General features: G+C 28.7%; 1 protein-coding gene across 2 annotated transcripts in view; it reads right to left on the bottom strand.

The window, feature by feature from the left end:
• stim2b (stromal interaction molecule 2b) overlaps positions 1-25,621 on the bottom strand; it is a 74,378-nt gene that overhangs the window by 36,357 nt on the left and 12,400 nt on the right. For both annotated transcript variants that reach the window (XM_041274432.1, XM_041274440.1), the window contains exon 2: positions 2,072-2,202. In XM_041274432.1, the coding sequence (XP_041130366.1) occupies positions 2,072-2,202 (131 nt within the window). The remainder of the gene's footprint in view (positions 1-2,071; positions 2,203-25,621) is intronic.

Below are 25,621 nucleotides of genomic sequence, written 5' to 3'. Positions count from 1 at the left end.
AGAAAGTCAATCAACTCACGCTTGATTGATGGAAGTGGAAAACGCTGTAGGCATCATTCTAGAATATCCCATAAATGCTCGATTGGGTTCAGATCTGGTGACTGAGGCCATGACATATGGATAACATCAGTGTCATGATCACCAAACCACTGGGCGACCACACGAGCTCTGTGGATGGGGGCACTGTCATCCTGAAAGGCCTAGTGTGTAGTTCAAAGTTATAAATGGGACTTCTTTTCTGGTCCCTGCACTGGCGTAAGGACATTTAATAAAAAAATAATAATTTTTTGCCCTAAACATGAGTTCCGCTTTTTTCTTTCAAATCCTCTGTTTGACCTGGATTATAAATGCAATAAGGCCCTCCAGAGTGTTCATATACTTAAAACATATGGCCTTCTCAGGGGTTGGAGGCACTCTGCTCCGCCTCGTTATGCACAACGCCCCAAGGCGCCCGTAGACAGACACCCCATCGGAGTACCCCATTGCATACATATATTACACAGCATCTGTAGTTGCTGTAGTAAAAGAAAAAAAAAAAAACAGCAGTACATTCTCCCGACGTATTTGCATGTAGCATTGCTATGCGTTTGGTGTTTAAATAGCAACAGATCTTGTAAATGTGGCTCCTGGTTTCTTAACTACTTGGTAGTTCCTGCTAAAGTTCTAAATCCTGAAACTTGACACCAATCACTTTTCTTCCACAAGTAAACAAGAAAAAGCTTTTGGCAGGGCTGGGCTTTTTTCATTTGTCAGTGCATTGAAGAGAGCTGGGCATATTTTCAAAGTTGTAACTAATGAGTTTCTGAAGAAGTTTCTAATTTCTAGTGTGTTCTTAAAAATGAAATACAGTTCGGCATTCAATGAAGTGAAAATAACATATAACCGTTTAATGAATACCAAATGTTATTTTATTCACAAAAACAGACTAAAAACATTATTTAAATAACTAACAAGCTAAAGTTTGGTGAACAGAGTTCATGATTTTTTAAAAATTCAAAAAGGAAGAAAATACAATAGGTGTTCATTATGCAGGTAGTTGATTCTGAATTAATCTTTGATGGATATAGTTCAGACTAAAATTGATAGTTTCTAAAAGTACTTTTGGCCTTGGCGTGCATTATGTTCTGTCTTGGTATTCCTACAGTAAGTGCTGCAATTTGATCCTATTGAGTGACTTCTTGGCACGACCCAAAGTTAAGAGCAGACTCCTTTCATAGGCACACACCTGTCACCCCCTGAGACTTTCCATACAGTTCAGGACATTTTTCACAACATGTATGAAAAGTAATTCCTCGTCTTTCTTTCCTCCGGCCTGAACTAAAGCCCTACTCTAGTTGACCTTCATGAAAAGGGTTTCTAATATCCAGCTAAACATTTTAGGACTGGTTGAAAAAATAATAATTTTAAAATCATAAAACAGAGCCTTGGTTTCCCAAATGCAAAAGGTAATTTCTAAAGCATTTTACTCCTAAGTGTCACAAGCACTATTTTTTATTTTTATTTTTTTTCTGAGAAGACAAAATTACCAAACACTGACAAAATAACTACCTATATGAAGTGCATCCCAAATTATATACATTTATATTTTCATCAAGGATACATAAATATGTTCAAGGATACTGTGGAGGAAAATTATTGAATATATATATAACTGAATATGAAATGCCTCAGTCTACAACAGACAGCGATTACATCAGCTAAGAGTAGCAGTTAACCCTCAGCTTTCTCTGTAATGCAGGATGTTGCTACTGTACTGGAAAAAAATCAATATACATTTGTGGTGTTCTACTAATTTATGAATCGTAAACAAAGGCCAGACATTGGCATTATTGTTACCATCAATTTGTATTTACCTAATAACCACTGAGACCAGAACAGATCCCGGCCCAGATTAAAGACAAACTGATTCACAAGGATAAACTGCTATGATATTTTTACTGCTAGGATTCTGCTTGAAATTAAAACATAATGATATCCCGAGCAGTTAAATTATTATTAATAGAGTGAAACAACTCGTAAAAGACAAAATCGAGATGAAATCAGAATGGTTTTGGCTAGCAAAACATGTTACCTCAACACTTTCATCTACTTCAATCCCACCATCATTGTCATCATCAAGTTGCTTGTGGATTTGGCGTAGCGCTTCTAAACTCAGCCTGTCTGCTTCACTGATGCATGGTGGTGTCACAATGAGGCAAGGATCTGAAATGGAAAAGTCAAAGGTCACTGGAGATAGATGAAAATGGCTCATTAAGGTTCTCCTGCCTTTATAGTTGTCCTACAAATGCTGAGGTAACAGTCACCTTTACACTCCAATATCCCCAAAAAAGAAATTCATGAAAAAATAACATCGTACAAGTTGGTATAAATAACCACAAGAAAAAAATAATAGTGGTTCAAATGCATCAAACTTCCTGATGTTTACACTGTGTATGCCTGTAGAACAGTTTTCATTGTTCTTCAAGTTCATTGACTCTGGCAATAATTGCAACAAACATTCCCAGACACTTTGGGTCACATTCAGAATTGAGAGCATTCATCTTGCTTCCCTTTGTGCTCCAGATATCTTGACCTAAGGCCATGTTTTCATCTGTCACAGTTTGTCTCCATCCGCAGCAGCCTGAGCTCAAACCGGGTTGAATCGGGACTCTGTCTGCTCCAGTTCAGATTCTATTGGATTGTATACTAGATACAACTACTGGCAACCTATTCATATTGGAACAAGACAAGCTGTTCCTATGTGACATAAGCAGCTGACAAAAGCAACTACATTTTAAGAATATGCTTCAGTGCTAAGGTTATTTCAATGTGTATACATTTATTCCTAAAATCGGTTGGCAAAACCATTTTTAGACGCATTTAGAATTTTGAAGCCTATTTACAGTATGGATGTTAATGTATTTTAATGTTTTTTTTTTTTTTGATTGATAAATTTGCTGTTGTGGCTTTGTTTTATATTTATGCTAACAGATATTTTATTAAAAATGTGGATAATTAATTTTGTTATAAATAGGAATTATTTATACTACAGGCTGCTGTGAATGAGCTGGCGCTACAATAAAATTACTTCAGTCTGTTAAGGCTTTAATGCACTGCAGTGGGTCTCATGTCATTAGTAATAAAAGCTTAGTAAACCTGAAAACAACACTGTCATTAATAAAGTCTGTAATCACATTAAATTCCTCTCTAACATACCACAACCCAAATACAGCAGGCTTTTCCAGCACGGATTAGGGCTTTTGATTTTTTTATCCATACTGTTACGGACACAAACTAGGCAGTCAGCACTGTCTTCCTGAAAGTGACATTGACTATTCGTTTAGGAGGTTGAGAGGTTTGCTCTCGATGTGAATTAATGTGACTACATCCAAACAAACAAACAGTGGCCCATGCAATGCAGCGTTACTACTGTTTCACCACACCATGCCAGCAAGAAAGTTCATACAAACTGATTGCAAACCGTTCAGAGAAGTCGTTTTTTTTTTTTTTTTATTTCAATAAAGCTGTCATTTGTCTAAATATTTTTTCTTTAGAGGTCTTAAAACGGAAAAAAATAAAAAAAAATGATTAAATTGAAGCTTGTTCACCCTCGAACTTGGCAAATGAATTATCTGCATACAGGCTGTGGGTGCTTTGGCATATTTTACAGAGTGGGCCTAAATAAAGTTTATGTTATGTTATAAAGTTAATGCTGCAAAACAGACAATATATAAAGCCTGCAATTCATGCTTGTGGCCTGCTGTATAACAAAATAAAAGTACACATCATTACACAATTAAGGTGGACCCTATTTAAAATGATGCTATTATAAAATGCAATTTTATTATTATTATTATTATTATTATTATTATTATTATTATTATTATTATTATTATTATTATTATTTACACAGATTGTTTCATGGCTGATTAATGGGATGTTTAGACAGGTTTATATTGGCATAAATTGCCCTGGGAAAAAGAGGGTTATTCTTTGGTCCCAAAGACTGCAATATGTAAAAGCCTTTCGAAAAAAGTAACAAATGGTTGTTGATAACAAAATAATGTCATATTGTGCACATCTACTTGTGATATAGGTCATAAATGTGTGCAGCTTTGAAAGAAACAATTACTGTTTCTTTATTTAGCAGATGCCTTTATCCAATGCCTCTTAAAAATAGGGTGTGTGATTTCACTTCAGCAGTGTGTTTAGTTAAACATCTTACTGGCTGCATGTCAGCTAGTTGATTACTGACAACAAAGTAGACCCTGAAGGGCTGGGGACAATTCACACTCAAGGATATGCCCATGAAGGTTTAAGAAAGTGCAAAAGCAAGGGATTTTAATGAAACTTCTTTCTTGGACCAGCTTAACCAGTATATAGATTTGGATAATAAGCTTTGATTTTGCACCCGACATGACGTAGCTCAACCAGTTTCTAGCTTTCAGCTGCGACGAAATGTCCAAATAAATCCTACTGAACAATGGTTCCTTTTATCAGCTGTTTTCGTAATTGGAAAAATGCCTTCTGCATCTTTATTCAATCCCCTTAGGTATCCTGAGATCAGCAGTAAGACTAACATGAAGTGTTAGGCATTGACAGAAAATAAACTACACTATATAAATACAATATTCAGTTTGGTTGGCTATATCCTGTTTATCCTGCAACATTTTTTTTTTAATCTGCAAAAAGGAAAATCAGAGTCCTGTTTCTCACAGGAACAATAGCCATACAACCAGGAAGTAGGTCCCAGGAAACTAAACCTTGTGCTAGCAGATGCTGTCCTGTATAAATATTTAGTAACTACAAAAACAAAAGCTGTTGTGGCTGAATACTGAGGAGTGCAATTATCAGAACATTGCTGCCTGTGAATACATCGTATACAAAATCAACCAAAGGGTTTGATTTTCAATACTTTTAAACATATATAACCCATCAACTGAAGCCATCAGTATATAGTTGATAAGTCCCATTTAAAAAAAAAAAAAAGAACAAATTAATTGAAGGTTCTGATTAATTCATATATATATATATATATATATATATTCTACTACTGAAGATTACAGCTTCACACGTCATGACTCTGCAAAGACAGGGGTTTGCAGGAAACATTTAACGTGGATACAAAATCAATGCATAAAATGACTGTAGTAAAAATGTATGAAGCAGTTCTGCTTCCAACCCCTACTGTTGTGTTATTACTGTGTGGGAAGTGGGAATAGTAGAAGAGGAGTGGGAAGGAGTCCGTTTGTAATTTTAACAAAAGGTCAAATGTATTAAAGTGCTACAGAATATATTTTTTATAGCAACTGACCGAACAGGTACTGTTAATACGATGTTAATGGCGATCACAATAGAGGGCCCCCATTTTGTTTCGTTATGTTATTGCGATTACAGTCCGAGGAATATTCTTGGTGACTTTTTTGGGATGCTATTTTTTAAATATGTTTTATAAAAACAGCTTTGAAAACCACCACGTCACAGTGTCAATGACGCTTGGAAGCTTACAGCGAATGTGTAGAACCCTAGCCTTGCTGTGACGTAATTTTCCTAATCTGGTGTACACAGAGTACATCACTTTATTTACAGTTACGCTTTCAACCGAGTCACAATGATACAAGAGTAATCACAGAACCCATGAAGAACACACATAGTTAGAGGAAGTTACATCAAGTGAAGATGAGGAAAGATTGTCATAAATTGAGAAATACCCATTGGACAGAAGTGATGTGATGCAACAGACATGCCCTGTAATTCAACACCATTTAATAACTCTTACAGAAAAAAGACAGCAACTGTAGGATGGAAATCAGAAAGCTGACCTCAAGGCTAAGACATCAGAAAGATGCCATTAATTCAGGGTCATCAGACCAAGCACTGGTTAATACCAGGCCCTGCCCTCAATGTGTGGGTCTTTGATATTCTGCGCTCCTCATCCACCACAGAATTAGATCCTGTATCTTAAATTAGGTGTCACATGCACTTCTATGTATTCTGGATCAGTTATCAGTTTAAAGTGACTTTGATAACACGTGTGGAGAGATACATTGCAAGCAGAATGTGACTACATGCCTCGACCAGTGTGCTGAACTGAATAAACAAGGGATGTGAGTAACATGCATGCCTTCCTTAAAGGGTGGGCTGTACACACACTGTGTCGACTAAAACATGATCATGCACTTTTACCGCTACTAACTACTCCGCACATTGCTAAGTAATGAGAAGAACAAAAACCAGTAAGAATAACAGAAATAACATTGTATAGAAAATGTATAGTTTCACCACGCTTCTGCAAGCAGCTCTAAAGAGTTCTTTATGCCAAATAATCAGAGGGTAACAAATGTCATACCCGGTCTCTTTACTTTTGAATTACTATTATTATTATAACAACTAATTTATTATAGCACCTTTCACACCTAGGTGTCTCAAGGCTCTGTATAAAACAATCAAACACAAATCAACATTACAAAACACAATGAATAACAATCAGTTCAATTCTACATACACATAAAAACTACAATAGGTAAATAGATAAATTCAATCATAAAAGTACAGTATAATACAGTGCAGACTGCAGCATAGTCGAAGAGTAAAAAAATACATAACTACAGCAGAAAATAAGTGCGTAAAAAATAAATAACTACAGCAGAAAATATGTGCGTCTTAAGGGTATTTTTAAATTTGACTACCATTGTGGATTCTCTAATAGATGCTGGTAGTGAGTTCCAAAGAAAAGGAGCAACACAGCTAAAAAGTAAGCCCTCCGAGAGGAACGTGTTTTGGAAGCATGCATTTTAACAATCCAGAGTTAGAGGATCTAAGCTGCCTCCCAGGGATGCAAGGGTTAAGAAGGTCCGTTATATAACTAGGACCCTAGGATAATATTTTAAAGGAAACAAGGGACTGGATAGGAAGCCAATGCAAATGCTTAACGGCAAGAGTAATGTGTTCTGTCCGCTTGGTACTGGTAAGAGCCCTTGCTGCTGCATTTTGTAAAGGGTGAGCAGGAAGATTAACAAAAAGAGCATTGCAATAATCCAAACGAGACATGACAAATACATGAACGCGAATCTCAGCATCACTAGGGGGCAGAAAACAACACACTCTGGTAATTTTCTTTAAGTAATAAAACCCTGTCTTTACCACTGATGAGAGATGTTTTTCAAATAAAAGCTTTGAGCCAAGTTGAACACCTAAACTGGGACTGCCAAAGAGGCATCTACAAGGCAGTCACCAGAAGAGCATGAAAGCCCAGTAACAGCTCACTTTTACTAGCATTCAATTTTAAAAAAAATATTTGACATCCAGGTTTGCATATCTGCCAAACAAGCAGATAGGACTGTATCAGTGTTAGAATTTATTTTTAAATATATCTGTGTATCATCTGTATAAGAATGGAATTGAACCCCATGCTTTCGAATAATATCACCCAACGGCAGCATATAAATGATAAAAAGTACCATGGGACTCCATGAACAAGGCGAGTATTTGTAGAATTATGACCAGTATAGGACACGTATTGAAAATGATCTGATAAATATGAGCAGAACCAATCAAGACCTGCCCCCCTCACCACTCACCAGGTTTTCAAGACGCTTCAGCATAATCCGGTGGTTAATAGTATCAAAGACCTAAAAGAACCAATACTGAAAGAGCACCAGCATCAGCATTCAGAAGATCATTTACAATCCTAACCACAGCAGCTTCAGTGCTGTGTGCAATTCTTAAACTAGACTGAAATTTTTCCAATATATTATTTTGTGAAAGATGCGAGAGTAACTGATCAGCACTTGTTCAAGCAATTTAGCCAAATAAAGAAGATTTGATACTAGTGGAAAGTGAGTCAATTGGGTCCGTTTCTGTCTGCAATACGATACAGATCTGGTACCTCACTCCAGAATGTCTCACACTTTCTAACACTGGTCCAACTTGCAAAAGAAACGTCTCCTATCATGATCAACATTTTGTTTTTCTTTTAAGATGCAATCCTAGTTGGGTCTACTTTTTGTATGGCTTTTACCTGAAATACAATATATATTTTTAAACTAGAACTACTGTTTGTTTTGTAGTTAATTCACTATAGGGTAAAGTAAGACCTTCACAACCTGTTTTTCCTTCTGGGATATTTTTCATTTTTAATACAGTGTTAAATATAAAAGCTTTGATAACTTTTTGCAAACAAATGTTCAATATTTCAGGCAACTATTGGAATATTCAGATCCAAATATCCGAACGCCCACGTTTGTCTCAGCACTACGATAAATGCAGCAACTGGGATATCATTCCTATCCTTCCACAAGACACACCCAGTATCCTTTCTTTTGCTTTGGAGAATTCCAAATGGACATCCATTTGTTGTCTGTTGAGTAGGGATGTGTGACAAGCAGGCTGTAGTGGTGACGTTGGACCCGGAAGAAACACAGAGTACTGCCAGGTGAAATGTGAATTGCACTGTTGTGCAGTTTAATAAGTGAACAAAATAAAAGGTTTAAACAAAAAATCAGCACACGGCACATTAAACCAAAATAAATAGACAAACAAAACGTACTAACACTAAACAAAACAGACATTAACAAACAGGGAACGAACAGTAAACAAAACAAGTACGGTGCTGGTGCTTCCAGCACTCATTGCAGTTGTTATTATAATAATAATAATAATAATAATTATTATTATTATTATTATTATTATTTACTACTACTACTATTATTATTACTGCCTCACTCCCGTTCCATCGCCCTGAACACACAACCCCGGGTGAGTAAAATGTGCATCTATATATACTGTTGTGCCAGGATTCAATTACTAATTCATTTTTCACTTGAATCCCAGCACATGAACTACTATGTGCAACCCCGTGCTCACATACTACTAATTACTTTAAATGCACATGAAGTGAAGTGCATAAATACAACTATATATTTTAAATCACTCATGCTACACAGACCCTATACCATATACACCAACATTAACACACCACACGCAACACATAACACACAAATACACATAGGGGGAGGGCACACTGCCACAGGATGGTATTGTAACTAACACAGTTATCACTGGTGGAGCACAGGAATTATATAGACATGCCACTACATAGATGCGTGGTACTTCCCCTTTAACTGAAACTGTCCTGGGAGCCCATCATTCATTTAGACATCCAGCTGATAAAAGAGCGTAAATAAAGATTCTCAAGGGTCTAGGATTTCAGATCATCAGCAGCTATTAAGACGCAAATATCATTCGCTGGGGAGGATAGGGACTCTCCCTGAGGCTTACAATGTTTTCAGTTACAGCCTTCTTACTCATCTGTGTAAGCATCTGGCATCAGCAAAGCATTCAGTTTTTATAATAACCTTTACCATTGCTTATTTGCCTAATAGACACTGTAGCAGGGCAGCAGGAGACAGCCCTGTACATTATTAAAAGGGAGCAGGGCAAAGCCATGCTATAAAATCTTTTTAATTGTGGAGGACGAGCGAGGTGCCACACTATTGTTTTGATTTAGTATTTATTTAGAATGGGGTAATCCTCGCCCGGGTGCACAATTTGTATTTATTTTTGTATTATGATTTACTTATTGTAAATATGACAGCGTAATCAAATGTTTTGTTTTTGTACTGTTTGGTAGTGTGGATGGGAAGCCCCATCCACTATTAAAAAAACCTTGTGCAGAAGGTGGCCATCTCCCTGTTAATTAATTGTTTAATTTATTGCTAATTGGGAGATGTTCACCTGCATAACAGCCGGCAGCTCTCTGCACTCCGGAAGGGTGTTCAGAGGAGAGAACGGGAGCAAGAGAAAAAACAAAACTAAAATACAGATACTATAAAGGATCAGTGAAGTGATTAGTGTTTGTGATTTGTTTTTGTCTGTCTTTTTGTTTTGCTCTGTGGGCATTGTTTTTGTAAAACACTTATTTTTGCGTTAAAACTAACACCGCAGTACCATCTTTTTGCACCGTAGTACCTTTGCCTGTGTTTCTTCCTGCATATGGCCTGACCTCACCACTCAGCTACCCTGTCAGAAACTTATGAGCAGATAATAAAAACATGAGCTATATGAAATGGACTGCAACACTGAGTGCTACAGAAGAATTAAGCATTTTACTGTAAAATGTAAAAGGATTGAGGGAGACTGACGTTTTAACAGTAAAGCACAGCATAATGTTGCTACCTTTCTATTCATGTACTGCTTGGCAATAATAGGTACAGTACTGTACATTTTTCTGAATGTTTAAACACTTTGCAATGTCAGTGTTTAAACCATATCTATACACACACACTGTTTATATTACTATTCTGATACTGACAGCCCTGGTTAGTATTTAAGCAAATAAACCCTAAAAAAGTAAATAACGTTTTAACATCCCAAAGACTTAACTACAAAAAACCATGTACACATCAAAGTATACATTGAAATGTGTATATTTATGGTTGTAATTAAAGTTGCTAGTGGAGATATAACTATATACATACATATTATTGAACACATTTCAGATAGTATAATGTTTTTAGAATAGGGTGTTTCTTAAAGGTTCATTTAACAACAAAAAAAACAGGAACCGGTTCCGTTTTTTTTTTTTTTTTTTGGTTATAAGTAACTTTGCCCAAAATTATATGGTTAAAAAAAAAAAAAACCATACACACCACCTCCCACTGTACAGCACTAATGCAAAATTACTACAGGAAAGAGGAAGTGCTTACAATTGAAAAAAGATGGACATACTTTCACTTTTGAAAAAGGTAATTACTCGTGATAAAATAATATAATATTTTGGAATTTTAAAGAGCACTGTGACTGATATTGAAGCCTCACAGATTTAAAAGTTTGTGTTCTTTGATAGTAGTAGTGGGGTTTTTGAGGTCTATTGTTGCTCGAGACGAGTACTTGAGCATTACAATTTCAAGTGTTCAAACACCACTCTCCTTTACATACTGTACTAGTGTACATAAACCTCCCAAACAAATCCTAAATGCCAAATTAACACACAATCAAGTAATATATTAAGTTATTGTGCAATCACGTAATACTAAATAACTTGAAGTATTCAAATTCACGTATCACGTATTAGAATTTACATGTTTAAACATTTAAACATTCCTTAGTGTAAAGAAAACAAGAAGACCCACGACATCACTACGACAGCCGCCAATGTATGTGTGCATCACTTGCAAGTTCTGTTGATGCAACAGAAATACGATAAAAGCAGGTATATTCAAACAACAAAAAAGTACAAAACATGTATTTGTGAATAAAAACAGCGCCACCCTGTTGCATTCACTTAAGCTGCATTCACTCATTAAGACCACCAGCAAGGTGTGTGGGGTGAATACAGTCTTATGCATCAACTAGAAATCTAACTTCACCGGACATAAAAAGGAATTCAAATCCAAGTTTTAAATTATTCAGTAGGAAAACATCCTAAAATCAACAATGTATACTTGTGCACATTTATTGGAATGGTATGCATGTGGCTCTTAATTATTTTTCAACTGCTTTCAAATCAAACTGCTGTTTTCCCTATTACAGCACAGTATTACCCATTACAGCACAGTATGTCTGCACAGTATTACCTATTATAGCACATTATGCCTGCACAGTATTACCCATTACATCACAGCATGCCTGCACAGTATTACCCATTACATCCAGGTATGTCTGCACAGTATTACCTATTACAGCACAGAATGCCTGTACAGTATTAGCTATTACAGCACAGAATGCCTGCACAGTATTCCCTATTACAGCACAGTATGCCTGCACAGTTTTACCTATTACAGCACAGTATGCCTGCAGTCTTAGCTATTACAGCACAGTATGCCTGCACAGTATTCCCTATTACAGCACAGTTTGCCTGTACAGTATTCCCTATTACAGCACAGTATGCCTGCACAGTTTTACCTATTACATCACACTGTCTGCATAGTATTAGCTATTACAGCACAGTATGCCTGCACAGTATTCCCTATTACAGCACAGTTTGCCTGTACAGTATTACCTATTACAGCACAGTATGCCTGCACAGTTTTACCTATTACATCACACTGTCTGCATAGTATTAGCTATTACAGCACAGTATGCCTGCACAGTATTACCTATTACAGCACAGTATGCCTGCACAGTATTCCCTATTACAGCACAGTTTGCCTGTACAGTATTACCTATTACAGCACAGTATGCCTGTACAGTATTACCTATTACATCACAGAATGCCTGCACAGTATTACCTATTACAGCACAGTGGCTGAAGTTGAAATTACAAAGTGACCTCATATGTCTATTCTGTACAACTTCAAGTAGGAACATCTTTGAAAACCGTACTGCCTGCTTTCTATTTGATCAGTCATACATTATCATGCTGGCCCACTTCACTGTATTGCATTTACTTTCATAGTTGCTGTATGCCAATTTCTCAAGACACATGTTGGATTCAAACTTTCATGTTTTTTGGGTCAGCCCAGGCACGGAATGTAACCCTGAGCGGTCTACACCGTAGCTGGATGTATAATGTGTCCAGTTCTCTTTTCGGTGCAGTAAAAACTGGCAGGAAGCCAAATTCCTATAGTTTCATAGCAGACATGCTCTTAAAGGGCCAGTCATTCTTTGCTGAACACACATAGGGAGCATCCAAAAGTGTCATGCCACCTTCTGTCAAAAATGTCATTCAGAAATGCCTGGTTTTACATTGAGTGGGACACAGTACCCCAAGTCTAAAATACAGGCCTAAATATTTATTTATTTCATTTACAGGGGAAAACAAAGTAAATAATTCTAAAAACAAGTTACCACATCAAAAACGAATCATGTTGGCACCTGTATTACTTATAGCCCTTATTGCTGTATGCATTTCTATATATGTGCCTAGGGGCTACTGGATTTATATAAACTATATTAAAAAGTATCAAACAGTTTTGGTTTACTTGTCAAAAGACATACGTTTTTGGTGCTTCCATATCCCTAACTAAACCTGATGTATAACTAGGGTTCCGCATTTTCAATTTTTATCTTTAAACTCAGAAAAATCCCTGGAGTTTTTGTTTTTATTTTACCTATATTAAAAAAAGGGATACAATCAGTAATAAATAATTTTTAATTGAAACATCAGTAAAAATTGGGGGAAGAAATCTCAGTATACACACTTCACATGTGGAATATGATGCGCAGCAGTTCTGGTTTCTGATTAGGGCGGTGCAAGCCATCGGGGACGCTTCAAAAATAACACTGGACATTTCCATCAACGCGTTCCACAAGTTTACAAACTAAAGCATCACCATTTCCTGTCAAATACTGCCGATTTAGATTGTCAGTGTTAGGCAGTGTTTTCGATGAGGGACAGACAGTACTGCCGCACAAAGTCACCAGCACACCTCTCTGCAATAAACAGTGGCTGTCCAGCAAAGCACAGCGCTCTGACAAACTCATTAGCGCAGTCACTCTGCGCTCTCTTTTATTAAAGCATGTGTAAAAGCCTCATAAATGGATTGCTAGTCTCTGTTCACTTTCTTGTTTTAGTTTAATGTGTCGCTTATTTTTCAGTAGGTTCTTTTATTGTCTGTGTGACCATGTGCCTCAGTGCAGCAGTATTTACAGCGCTATGCATGCTCTGCCTCATCTTACACACTCTGCTATTCTTGCTTTTTGTATGCTTTGAAACATAAAAGTTTTCTTTTGAATATTCATAAACTGATTTACATTTTCTCCCCATTCCTCATCCACTAAAAATGTTATGTTTTCGTGCAAGTATTTCAATTTAGATTTTGATCAAGCTAGTAGTTACTACGGCCATCAATTACCACATAATCAGACTTTGACTGGCCAACATAATCAGGTGATAAAGTGTTTGTGAAGTGACAGAGAACCACGTTTGAAAGTTATTAAACGTCTGTTGTATCCTAGGATACTGTGTAGGGTTGCTTATTACAATGTCAGTCAAAATAAAACAGAATTTTAAATCAAAATATTGTGCATTTCCTAGAAAATAGCACTTGGGAAATATTGAATAAGACACAAAATTGGGTATTAATCAGTAAAAACCGACATCCAGCAAAAAAATAAATAAAAAATCCTGTAACTTTTCTGTAAAATTCGGAATAAACCAGAAATGCGGAACACTATGAATAACATACCCCATCCTCCTTCTACAGACTGCTGCTGGCAGGAAATCACCTCAGGGTGAACTGCTGTAAGTGAAGTGTTAAAACCCAGAGGATTACTACCCCCTCAGAGTAAGGGTTAGACAAAGAAAGGCAAGAGCAGCTGACTAATAAAGCAAAAGGGGGTTTAAGCACAGTCAAGAACAAGCAGCAGAGTGCAAAAAAGAAATATTCAGACTCTAATATGGGAACTCTTGTCAAGAAAGTGATTTCCTGAACTGACGTCCCCAAACTGTGCTATCTCATTACAAATTGACAGAGTTTTATTGAATCTTTACAAGTATTGTTCACATATAGTGTCCAGTATAAGGAACCTGGACATTCTCTGAAACAAAAGTAAAAATGAGTCTTGAGGTTCTCAATGTAGGCTTGGTCAGTTGTTTTCAGTTGCCATTGTGTTTGTACATTTCAATTCAGTGTTATTCTACCAGTGATGGTTAAAATGTTTCCTACGATATCTTACATCTCAAACAGTACATTTACAGATACCGGGGATGGCTCCATTGAGGCTGAGCTCCACCCTATGAGGTCTGTTTAAACTGAAACAGTTCTAATGAAGAGGTGTGCAGCAAAGAATGGCTTTGCAAAGCAGGCCTTGCCATTTCCTCGGAAGCTTCAAGACCTTTCATAAGGGTATTGCCTAGGGTTGTGCCAACATTCGATATTGTCATATATCGCGTTATTAGAAAATGTGGATGGTTTTTTCTATATATCTTCACTAGTCCTAAATAAACATAACTAATAAAATAAGACACGTTACAAATTCATTATATTCAATATATTCATTCATACCATGCTGTGCTAAAACATTGTAGCGCCCCAGAGAACTGTGTGGAGGTTTAGAACAAGACCACTGTTACTTTTCAACTGTATGTGTGCTTGTGTGTGTGATGTTGGGGGGAGGGCGTGTCTTAGACTGGAAACGTTATCCACATTTTGTGTGTTCGTTTGGATGTAACAAGCAGGAGAGGGAGTACGCAGCTCCGGACTAACTCTGTAAATTTGTTGCAATTGACCCATTATGTTCAAATATGAGGTAAGGTAAAATTATTTTTTTTTTTTTTAATTTTGTCAATCAAATGAGACTGTTAAACTTAATGCTTCAATGTGAAAAGATGCAAATCTGAGACATTGTTGTCGAGCAAGCTCGTCGCTTGGCATACGCAAACACGCAAGAAATTATAAATAAATAAATAAATACACAGGACATGGTAGTGTTCGCAGGAAAATCATTCTCAGAGACAGTAGATGGACATTACACCCTGTTGGGGTCCAAGCCTTTGTTCATTATGTCGAGGGGTTCGTTATAGCGAAAAAAAAAAAAAAAAAAAAAAAAAAAAAAAAAAAAAAAAAAAAAAAAAACAAAAAAAAAAAAAAAAAAAAAAAAAAAAAAAAAAAAAAAAAAAAAAAAAAAAAAAATCAAAAAAAAAAAAAAAAAAAAAAAAAAAAAAAAAAAAAAAAAAAAAAAAAAAAAAAAAAAAAAAAAAAAAAAAAAAAAAAAAAACAAAAAAAAAAAAAAAAAAAAAAAAAAAAAAAAAAAAAAAAAAAAAAAAAAAAAAAAAAAAAAAAAAAAAAAAAAAAAAAAAAAAAAAAAAAAAAAAAAAAAAAAAAAAAAAAAAAAAAAAAAAAAAAAAAAAAAAAAAAAAAAAAAAAAAAAAAAAAAAAAAAAAAAAAAAAAAAAAAAAAAAAAAAAAAAAAAAAAAAAAAAAAAAAAAAAAAAAAAAAAAAAAAAAAAAAAAAAAAAAAAAAAAAAAAAAAAAAAAAAAAAAAAAAAAAAAAAAAAAAAAAAAAAAAAAAAAAAAAAAAAAAAAAAAAAAAAAAAAAAAAAAAAAAAAAAAAAAAAAAAAAAAAAAAAAAAAAAAAAAAAAAAAAAAAAAAAAAAAAAAAAAAAAAAAAAAAAAAAAAAAAAAAAAAAAAAAAAAAAAAAAAAAAAAAAAAAAAAAAAAAAAAAAAAAAAAAAAAAAAAAAAAAAAAAAAAAAAAAAAAAAAAAAAAAAAAAAAAAAAAAAAAAAAAAAAAAAAAAAAAAAAAAAAAAAAAAAAAAAAAAAAAAAAAAAAAAAAAAAAAAAAAAAAAAAAAAAAAAAAAAAAAAAAAAAAAAAAAAAAAAAAAAAAAAAAAAAAAAAAAAAAAAAAAAAAAAAAAAAAAAAAAAAAAAAAAAAAAAAAAAAAAAAAAAAAAAAAAAAAAAAAAAAAAAAAAAAAAAAAAAAAAAAAAAAAAAAAAAAAAAAAAAAAAAAAAAAAAAAAAAAAAAAAAAAAAAAAAAAAAAAAAAAAAAAAAAAAAAAAAAAAAAAAAAAAAAAAAAAAAAAAAAAAAAAAAAAAAAAAAAAAAAAAAAAAAAAAAAAAAAAAAAAAAAAAAAAAAAAAAAAAAAAAAAAAAAAAAAAAAAAAAAAAAAAAAAAAAAAAAAAAAAAAAAAAAAAAAAAAAAAAAAAAAAAAAAAAAAAAAAAAAAAAAAAAAAAAAAAAAAAAAAAAAAAAAAAAAAAAAAAAAAAAAAAAAAAAAAAAAAAAAAAAAAAAAAAAAAAAAAAAAAAAAAAAAAAAAAAAAAAAAAAAAAAAAAAAAAAAAAAAAAAAAAAAAAAAAAAAAAAAAAAAAAAAAAAAAAAAAAAAAAAAAAAAAAAAAAAAAAAAAAAAAAAAAAAAAAAAAAAAAAAAAAAAAAAAAAAAAAAAAAAAAAAAAAAAAAAAAAAAAAAAAAAAAAAAAAAAAAAAAAAAAAAAAAAAAAAAAAAAAAAAAAAAAAAAAAAAAAAAAAAAAAAAAAAAAAAAAAAAAAAAAAAAAAAAAAAAAAAAAAAAAAAAAAAAAAAAAAAAAAAAAAAAAAAAAAAAAAAAAAAAAAAAAAAAAAAAAAAAAAAAAAAAAAAAAAAAAAAAAAAAAAAAAAAAAAAAAAAAAAAAAAAAAAAAAAAAAAAAAAAAAAAAAAAAAAAAAAAAAAAAAAAAAAAAAAAAAAAAAAAAAAAAAAAAAAAAAAAAAAAAAAAAAAAAAAAAAAAAAAAAAAAAAAAAAAAAAAAAAAAAAAAAAAAAAAAAAAAAAAAAAAAAAAAAAAAAAAAAAAAAAAAAAAAAAAAAAAAAAAAAAAAAAAAAAAAAAAAAAAAAAAAAAAAAAAAAAAAAAAAAAAAAAAAAAAAAAAAAAAAAAAAAAAAAAAAAAAAAAAAAAAAAAAAAAAAAAAAAAAAAAAAAAAAAAAAAAAAAAAAAAAAAAAAAAAAAAAAAAAAAAAAAAAAAAAAAAAAAAAAAAAAAAAAAAAAAAAAAAAAAAAAAAAAAAAAAAAAAAAAAAAAAAAAAAAAAAAAAAAAAAAAAAAAAAAAAAAAAAAAAAAAAAAAAAAAAAAAAAAAAAAAAAAAAAAAAAAAAAAAAAAAAAAAAAAAAAAAAAAAAAAAAAAAAAAAAAAAAAAAAAAAAAAAAAAAAAAAAAAAAAAAAAAAAAAAAAAAAAAAAAAAAAAAAAAAAAAAAAAAAAAAAAAAAAAAAAAAAAAAAAAAAAAAAAAAAAAAAAAAAAAAAAAAAAAAAAAAAAAAAAAAAAAAAAAAAAAAAAAAAAAAAAAAAAAAAAAAAAAAAAAAAAAAAAAAAAAAAAAAAAAAAAAAAAAAAAAAAAAAAAAAAAAAAAAAAAAAAAAAAAAAAAAAAAAAAAAAAAAAAAAAAAAAAAAAAAAAAAAAAAAAAAAAAAAAAAAAAAAAAAAAAAAAAAAAAAAAAAAAAAAAAAAAAAAAAAAAAAAAAAAAAAAAAAAAAAAAAAAAAAAAAAAAAAAAAAAAAAAAAAAAAAAAAAAAAAAAAAAAAAAAAAAAAAAAAAAAAAAAAAAAAAAAAAAAAAAAAAAAAAAAAAAAAAAAAAAAAAAAAAAAAAAAAAAAAAAAAAAAAAAAAAAAAAAAAAAAAAAAAAAAAAAAAAAAAAAAAAAAAAAAAAAAAAAAAAAAAAAAAAAAAAAAAAAAAAAAAAAAAAAAAAAAAAAAAAAAAAAAAAAAAAAAAAAAAAAAAAAAAAAAAAAAAAAAAAAAAAAAAAAAAAAAAAAAAAAAAAAAAAAAAAAAAAAAAAAAAAAAAAAAAAAAAAAAAAAAAAAAAAAAAAAAAAAAAAAAAAAAAAAAAAAAAAAAAAAAAAAAAAAAAAAAAAAAAAAAAAAAAAAAAAAAAAAAAAAAAAAAAAAAAAAAAAAAAAAAAAAAAAAAAAAAAAAAAAAAAAAAAAAAAAAAAAAAAAAAAAAAAAAAAAAAAAAAAAAAAAAAAAAAAAAAAAAAAAAAAAAAAAAAAAAAAAAAAAAAAAAAAAAAAAAAAAAAAAAAAAAAAAAAAAAAAAAAAAAAAAAAAAAAAAAAAAAAAAAAAAAAAAAAAAAAAAAAAAAAAAAAAAAAAAAAAAAAAAAAAAAAAAAAAAAAAAAAAAAAAAAAAAAAAAAAAAAAAAAAAAAAAAAAAAAAAAAAAAAAAAAAAAAAAAAAAAAAAAAAAAAAAAAAAAAAAAAAAAAAAAAAAAAAAAAAAAAAAAAAAAAAAAAAAAAAAAAAAAAAAAAAAAAAAAAAAAAAAAAAAAAAAAAAAAAAAAAAAAAAAAAAAAAAAAAAAAAAAAAAAAAAAAAAAAAAAAAAAAAAAAAAAAAAAAAAAAAAAAAAAAAAAAAAAAAAAAAAAAAAAAAAAAAAAAAAAAAAAAAAAAAAAAAAAAAAAAAAAAAAAAAAAAAAAAAAAAAAAAAAAAAAAAAAAAAAAAAAAAAAAAAAAAAAAAAAAAAAAAAAAAAAAAAAAAAAAAAAAAAAAAAAAAAAAAAAAAAAAAAAAAAAAAAAAAAAAAAAAAAAAAAAAAAAAAAAAAAAAAAAAAAAAAAAAAAAAAAAAAAAAAAAAAAAAAAAAAAAAAAAAAAAAAAAAAAAAAAAAAAAAAAAAAAAAAAAAAAAAAAAAAAAAAAAAAAAAAAAAAAAAAAAAAAAAAAAAAAAAAAAAAAAAAAAAAAAAAAAAAAAAAAAAAAAAAAAAAAAAAAAAAAAAAAAAAAAAAAAAAAAAAAAAAAAAAAAAAAAAAAAAAAAAAAAAAAAAAAAAAAAAAAAAAAAAAAAAAAAAAAAAAAAAAAAAAAAAAAAAAAAAAAAAAAAAAAAAAAAAAAAAAAAAAAAAAAAAAAAAAAAAAAAAAAAAAAAAAAAAAAAAAAAAAAAAAAAAAAAAAAAAAAAAAAAAAAAAAAAAAAAAAAAAAAAAAAAAAAAAAAAAAAAAAAAAAAAAAAAAAAAAAAAAAAAAAAAAAAAAAAAAAAAAAAAAAAAAAAAAAAAAAAAAAAAAAAAAAAAAAAAAAAAAAAAAAAAAAAAAAAAAAAAAAAAAAAAAAAAAAAAAAAAAAAAAAAAAAAAAAAAAAAAAAAAAAAAAAAAAAAAAAAAAAAAAAAAAAAAAAAAAAAAAAAAAAAAAAAAAAAAAAAAAAAAAAAAAAAAAAAAAAAAAAAAAAAAAAAAAAAAAAAAAAAAAAAAAAAAAAAAAAAAAAAAAAAAAAAAAAAAAAAAAAAAAAAAAAAAAAAAAAAAAAAAAAAAAAAAAAAAAAAAAAAAAAAAAAAAAAAAAAAAAAAAAAAAAAAAAAAAAAAAAAAAAAAAAAAAAAAAAAAAAAAAAAAAAAAAAAAAAAAAAAAAAAAAAAAAAAAAAAAAAAAAAAAAAAAAAAAAAAAAAAAAAAAAAAAAAAAAAAAAAAAAAAAAAAAAAAAAAAAAAAAAAAAAAAAAAAAAAAAAAAAAAAAAAAAAAAAAAAAAAAAAAAAAAAAAAAAAAAAAAAAAAAAAAAAAAAAAAAAAAAAAAAAAAAAAAAAAAAAAAAAAAAAAAAAAAAAAAAAAAAAAAAAAAAAAAAAAAAAAAAAAAAAAAAAAAAAAAAAAAAAAAAAAAAAAAAAAAAAAAAAAAAAAAAAAAAAAAAAAAAAAAAAAAAAAAAAAAAAAAAAAAAAAAAAAAAAAAAAAAAAAAAAAAAAAAAAAAAAAAAAAAAAAAAAAAAAAAAAAAAAAAAAAAAAAAAAAAAAAAAAAAAAAAAAAAAAAAAAAAAAAAAAAAAAAAAAAAAAAAAAAAAAAAAAAAAAAAAAAAAAAAAAAAAAAAAAAAAAAAAAAAAAAAAAAAAAAAAAAAAAAAAAAAAAAAAAAAAAAAAAAAAAAAAAAAAAAAAAAAAAAAAAAAAAAAAAAAAAAAAAAAAAAAAAAAAAAAAAAAAAAAAAAAAAAAAAAAAAAAAAAAAAAAAAAAAAAAAAAAAAAAAAAAAAAAAAAAAAAAAAAAAAAAAAAAAAAAAAAAAAAAAAAAAAAAAAAAAAAAAAAAAAAAAAAAAAAAAAAAAAAAAAAAAAAAAAAAAAAAAAAAAAAAAAAAAAAAAAAAAAAAAAAAAAAAAAAAAAAAAAAAAAAAAAAAAAAAAAAAAAAAAAAAAAAAAAAAAAAAAAAAAAAAAAAAAAAAAAAAAAAAAAAAAAAAAAAAAAAAAAAAAAAAAAAAAAAAAAAAAAAAAAAAAAAAAAAAAAAAAAAAAAAAAAAAAAAAAAAAAAAAAAAAAAAAAAAAAAAAAAAAAAAAAAAAAAAAAAAAAAAAAAAAAAAAAAAAAAAAAAAAAAAAAAAAAAAAAAAAAAAAAAAAAAAAAAAAAAAAAAAAAAAAAAAAAAAAAAAAAAAAAAAAAAAAAAAAAAAAAAAAAAAAAAAAAAAAAAAAAAAAAAAAAAAAAAAAAAAAAAAAAAAAAAAAAAAAAAAAAAAAAAAAAAAAAAAAAAAAAAAAAAAAAAAAAAAAAAAAAAAAAAAAAAAAAAAAAAAAAAAAAAAAAAAAAAAAAAAAAAAAAAAAAAAAAAAAAAAAAAAAAAAAAAAAAAAAAAAAAAAAAAAAAAAAAAAAAAAAAAAAAAAAAAAAAAAAAAAAAAAAAAAAAAAAAAAAAAAAAAAAAAAAAAAAAAAAAAAAAAAAAAAAAAAAAAAAAAAAAAAAAAAAAAAAAAAAAAAAAAAAAAAAAAAAAAAAAAAAAAAAAAAAAAAAAAAAAAAAAAAAAAAAAAAAAAAAAAAAAAAAAAAAAAAAAAAAAAAAAAAAAAAAAAAAAAAAAAAAAAAAAAAAAAAAAAAAAAAAAAAAAAAAAAAAAAAAAAAAAAAAAAAAAAAAAAAAAAAAAAAAAAAAAAAAAAAAAAAAAAAAAAAAAAAACAAAAAAAAAAAAAAAAAAAGGAAAAAAAAAAATTGAAGCTGAACTTTGAAAAATCAATCTGACATGAATCGTTTTAAAGTGCACCAGATTATAATCCAACATGCAAGAATCCCAGATTGATATTATTCCAAATTAACCCAACATGAAGTTTGAGATGAAAGAAAAGTTATTCAGAGCCTCAAGTTTTTCAAAAAATTTTTTTTTTTTTTTTTTAAATGAATTTTGCTTTGCTGCGTGGTTGCTGAAGCCAAAAAACAAAATGCTTTGACAACCTATATTCATGACAGAGCTATGCCTGCGTGTAACAGGGTCTTGCTTCTGGGTGTGTGCATTCACTGCTGAGTGACAGGCAGGAGATCAAGACAGGGGTTGAAGTTGAAACGCCGGCACAGGCGCGCAGGATTTATTCACATACAAACAGAAAGTGAAAGTAAATACAAATGGTCATGTGACGTTACCAACGATGGTAACGCACAGAGGACTGCTACAGCAAGCTGTACAAAAAAATAACGCTAAATAAAACAGCACAAAAAACTATCAAAATAAAGGTGCCGTAATAACGGCGTGCGCTACTCCCTAAGACATGGAGGTCCCGCTCTATACACCTCGCTCACTATACATTAGTGGGATTTACAATCCCTGAACTAATCTTTTCTGTTCAATCATAAACAAACCCCGACTTCCAACTACTAGCAGGGCAGTTGGCGGTTTCGCTTCTGATCCCGGGTCACTCTCACGGCGATCAGGATCACGCAGCCAGCTCTCCATGTCCGGGTAGCGTGGACGATCTTTTGCCCGTTGTCCGCGGCTTTGCTGCAGCCCCGAGGTGAACAAACAGGACCTCTTTATACCCGATGCCGTGCTGGAACACACCTACCTGCTGATTATCCGCAGCTGGCAATCACACACAGCAGGCAGGCTATCCCAGGAGCATTAGGTACTTCCTTAAATTAATTACAACAATTTACACACTTATTTACAATATTTACACACAAAACCCACTCTTCATGTGCAGGGCTCCTGCCCTGCTACACTGCGTTACTCATTTTTTTTCAAACGATCAATATAGTTTTCAGATTTGCTGCAACATAAAATGATGTTTGTTTCGGAGGCATGATTACACACACATTCTTATTAAGACAAAAGAGTTGACTGTGAGGTGGCCTCCCATGTGTACAGACCGGGATGTTGACAGTGTGTGTATATTGTAACAAAAAATCTTAACACTGTAAGAATGAGCCTTCAGTCGATTCAGGGCCAAACTCGATATTTATTACACTAATACCTGATCAAAGACAATCTGCCAGTTGTTAACTAACAATTAACAGTTCGCTTTGGAACTATTCTGTCTCTGTTTATTCGCTTCTTTCTGCTTCACAACAACAACCACCACCCCCTGTTTTTAGACCCAGCTAGTCCCGCCTCGTCCCACTTCATGGCCAGTCACCAGAAGCTCCTGTGGTCCATGCCTGTCCCCCATAGGCTGTTCAACCGATGTGACACACAGCCGCTCCTACTCCAAGTGTTCCTGCACTTCACAGACCTTGCATAGTATACATAACAATATTATCTTTTTATTATTATTATTATTATTATTATTATTATTATTATTATTATTATTATTATTATTATTATTATTTGGGGTCCAGGGGTCAGGTTCGTTATAGCCAAAGATTCGTTTTAATGAAGTGCATTATAGCGAGGATGTACTGTAATTCAAAACGTTCAACAACTGACCGCTAGCTACAATGCAATCATACTAAATTAGTTAAAACGTCCATTGCTGGTCATTTCATTTTCCTTTCCGTTTGTTGATGTGCTTCAATTTTGACTTGGCCATTTTTTGGGGCGGGGGGCCTCACATGATTTTGACTTTGCATGTGTTATTTTTTGGGGGGGGTACATGATTTTGACTTTGCGTATGTTATTTTTTGGGGGGGCTCATGATTTTGACTTTGCGTATGTTATTTTTTGGGGGGGCTCATGGTTTTGACTTTGCGTATGTTATTTTTTGGGGGGGCTCATGATTTTGACTTTGCGTATGTTATTTTTTGGGGGGGCTCATGGTTTTGACTTTGCGTATGTTATTTTTTGAGGGGGCTCATGGTTTTGACTTTGCGTGTGTTATTTTTTGGGGGGGCTCATGGTTTTGACTTTGCGTATGTTATTTTTTGGGGGGGCTCATGGTTTTGACTTTGCGTGTGTTATTTTTTGGGGGGGCTCATGGTTTTGACTTTGCGTATGTTTTTTTGTGGGCTGCGGGTATGTTGTCAAGTTACGTTCTCAAATCTATATGTGGCGTTGGGGCCTCAAAAATTACGTTATTATCGAATATTGCAACATTTTTTATATTATCGTCATGGTATGAAAATGGTAATATGGGCAGAACCTTAGTATTGCCAAACTACGGTTAGTTAACATGCTGTGCTATACCTGAAAGAGCTGTTATTCAGCGCCTCTCAGGCGCGTTGGGTCTAATTTATTTTCACACAAGCTGTGTATTTTGCACGCACTGTTTAAAAGTAATTTTATTCACAGTAAAACAGGTTTAAATGGCACTGCATATCAGCATGGCACTCAGTACTGCATCTCCAGCCAAGCCCCACTCCTTGTTCGCTGTATTTATCACATATTACTTCATAGTCATGCATACTGATAAATCATCTCCTGATCACTCGATTTATCACCAAACTCCTTGCTAACCAAGTCATTATTTTATTATTATAACATCTCAAAAAGCTTGGCAAATGTCGGCAATTTTCATTCAGTGTTGGATGTGGAAGTATTGGTTGTATTTCAATGTGCTATACGACACGAAGGTAAGCTAATTACCCAGGAGAAGTTACAGAACATTTATTTTCATGTTATGTATTTCAATGTGCTATACTACACGAAGGTAAGCTATGCATTTTGTTTCAGTGATTCTGTTTCAATGATTCTGATGATGTCATAACATCTGTACCCCTGGATAAATGAGTGACAGTTTACTCAAATTACCTCTCACACATATACCTGTACACACACTAAAAATCTCAAACCCTTTCACCAAGGCAATATTGGGGGAGGGATGTACAAATCTGAATTTGGTATGGTTACAAGTACTGGGGGGGGCAGAAAGGGTTATTTCTGGAGTTTTTTATAGGAGTTACAGTAACCTCTAAACTCTACAGTAACTATGTAAATTGTTGTCAGTACAAAATAAAAAGCTCATTTTAATTTGCTTGTCAGTATACTGTACATTACATAACCAGGAAGGTTAAAACCATCCAATGATTCATAACCAATAAATATTTTCTCAGCTTACACCTAAATGTTGTATATAGGCTCGAATTTGAAATAGTTTAAAGATTTGCTATGCAGGTTCAACCAAGACTACAATCTACTAAAGGGTTAACTACACGGTCCACACCTGAACAAGGCTCTATAGCTTTACTTTTTACTGATTTGTAACTCATGACAAATTCTCAGCTTTTACTGTACAACAGCAACTGTGTAGCTATTTATTTAAAAAGATGTGAAAACAGCGAATTACTGTCAGATAAAAAAAAAAAAAAAATGTCAAAGCGTGTTACTGCCCCTTTGCCTTATTTATGATATGTACAAGCATTCCTGAGTGGTTCTTAACACATACCCAAATACTGAGTTCACCTACTACTTTTTAGTGTGGAGATAGAACCCGTACAAACCTGAGCTGTATGCCTATGGCAGGCAATGCAACAGAAAAGCTGCTCCGGTTTGCAAACATTATCAAATGTTAAGAGGACAGTAAAACCCAAATTGAGGCAATTTACTCTTCAATAATTTGCATACTTTTTCACCCTTTAAAATAAATAAGTAAATAAATGAGAGAAACCCCATGTTAATATGACTGTACACAAAGTTTAGTTTGTGTTAATGGACTGTTCCTCACATGACTTTTCAATTTATTTTGGAAATTACGACCCTATAAGTCAGTTGTAATCAAAAGATCTGACAAACTTTGTTGGAGGGACCTCAGGCAACAGGACTCAGTTATCATCAGGTACAGTATGTACATTATTGCTATATAGAACAAAAACTAATTGATGAGATACTATACAGCAATACTAAACATATAAAATGAATCCTACCACAGGTTATCAGGTAACACATACAATAACAACTCATACCCCTTTAAACTGATGAATTATTGGTAGTTTAAATTCTTCAGTTCTTTTTGTATGGTTGTAAATGTTCTTCAAATGTTTTTTGTATTACAGCTCTTCTTTACCACCTCCACAAAGTTTTAAAAATAAAACACATTTTACAAGCAAGATTGCTCAGCGATCATCAATATGAAACATACATATGAAACATTCAGAAACGGAGGGAAAGTCGAAGAATGATCTGTTGAAGAATGCAATGTTTCTTGTAACATGTAT

Source organism: Polyodon spathula, chromosome 2, assembly GCF_017654505.1.
Source record: "Polyodon spathula isolate WHYD16114869_AA chromosome 2, ASM1765450v1, whole genome shotgun sequence".
In the NCBI taxonomy this organism is placed as follows: domain Eukaryota; kingdom Metazoa; phylum Chordata; class Actinopteri; order Acipenseriformes; family Polyodontidae; genus Polyodon; species Polyodon spathula.
The sequence above is the reverse complement of the archived record's forward strand: the minus strand, read 5'-3'. Positions and strand labels throughout refer to the sequence as shown.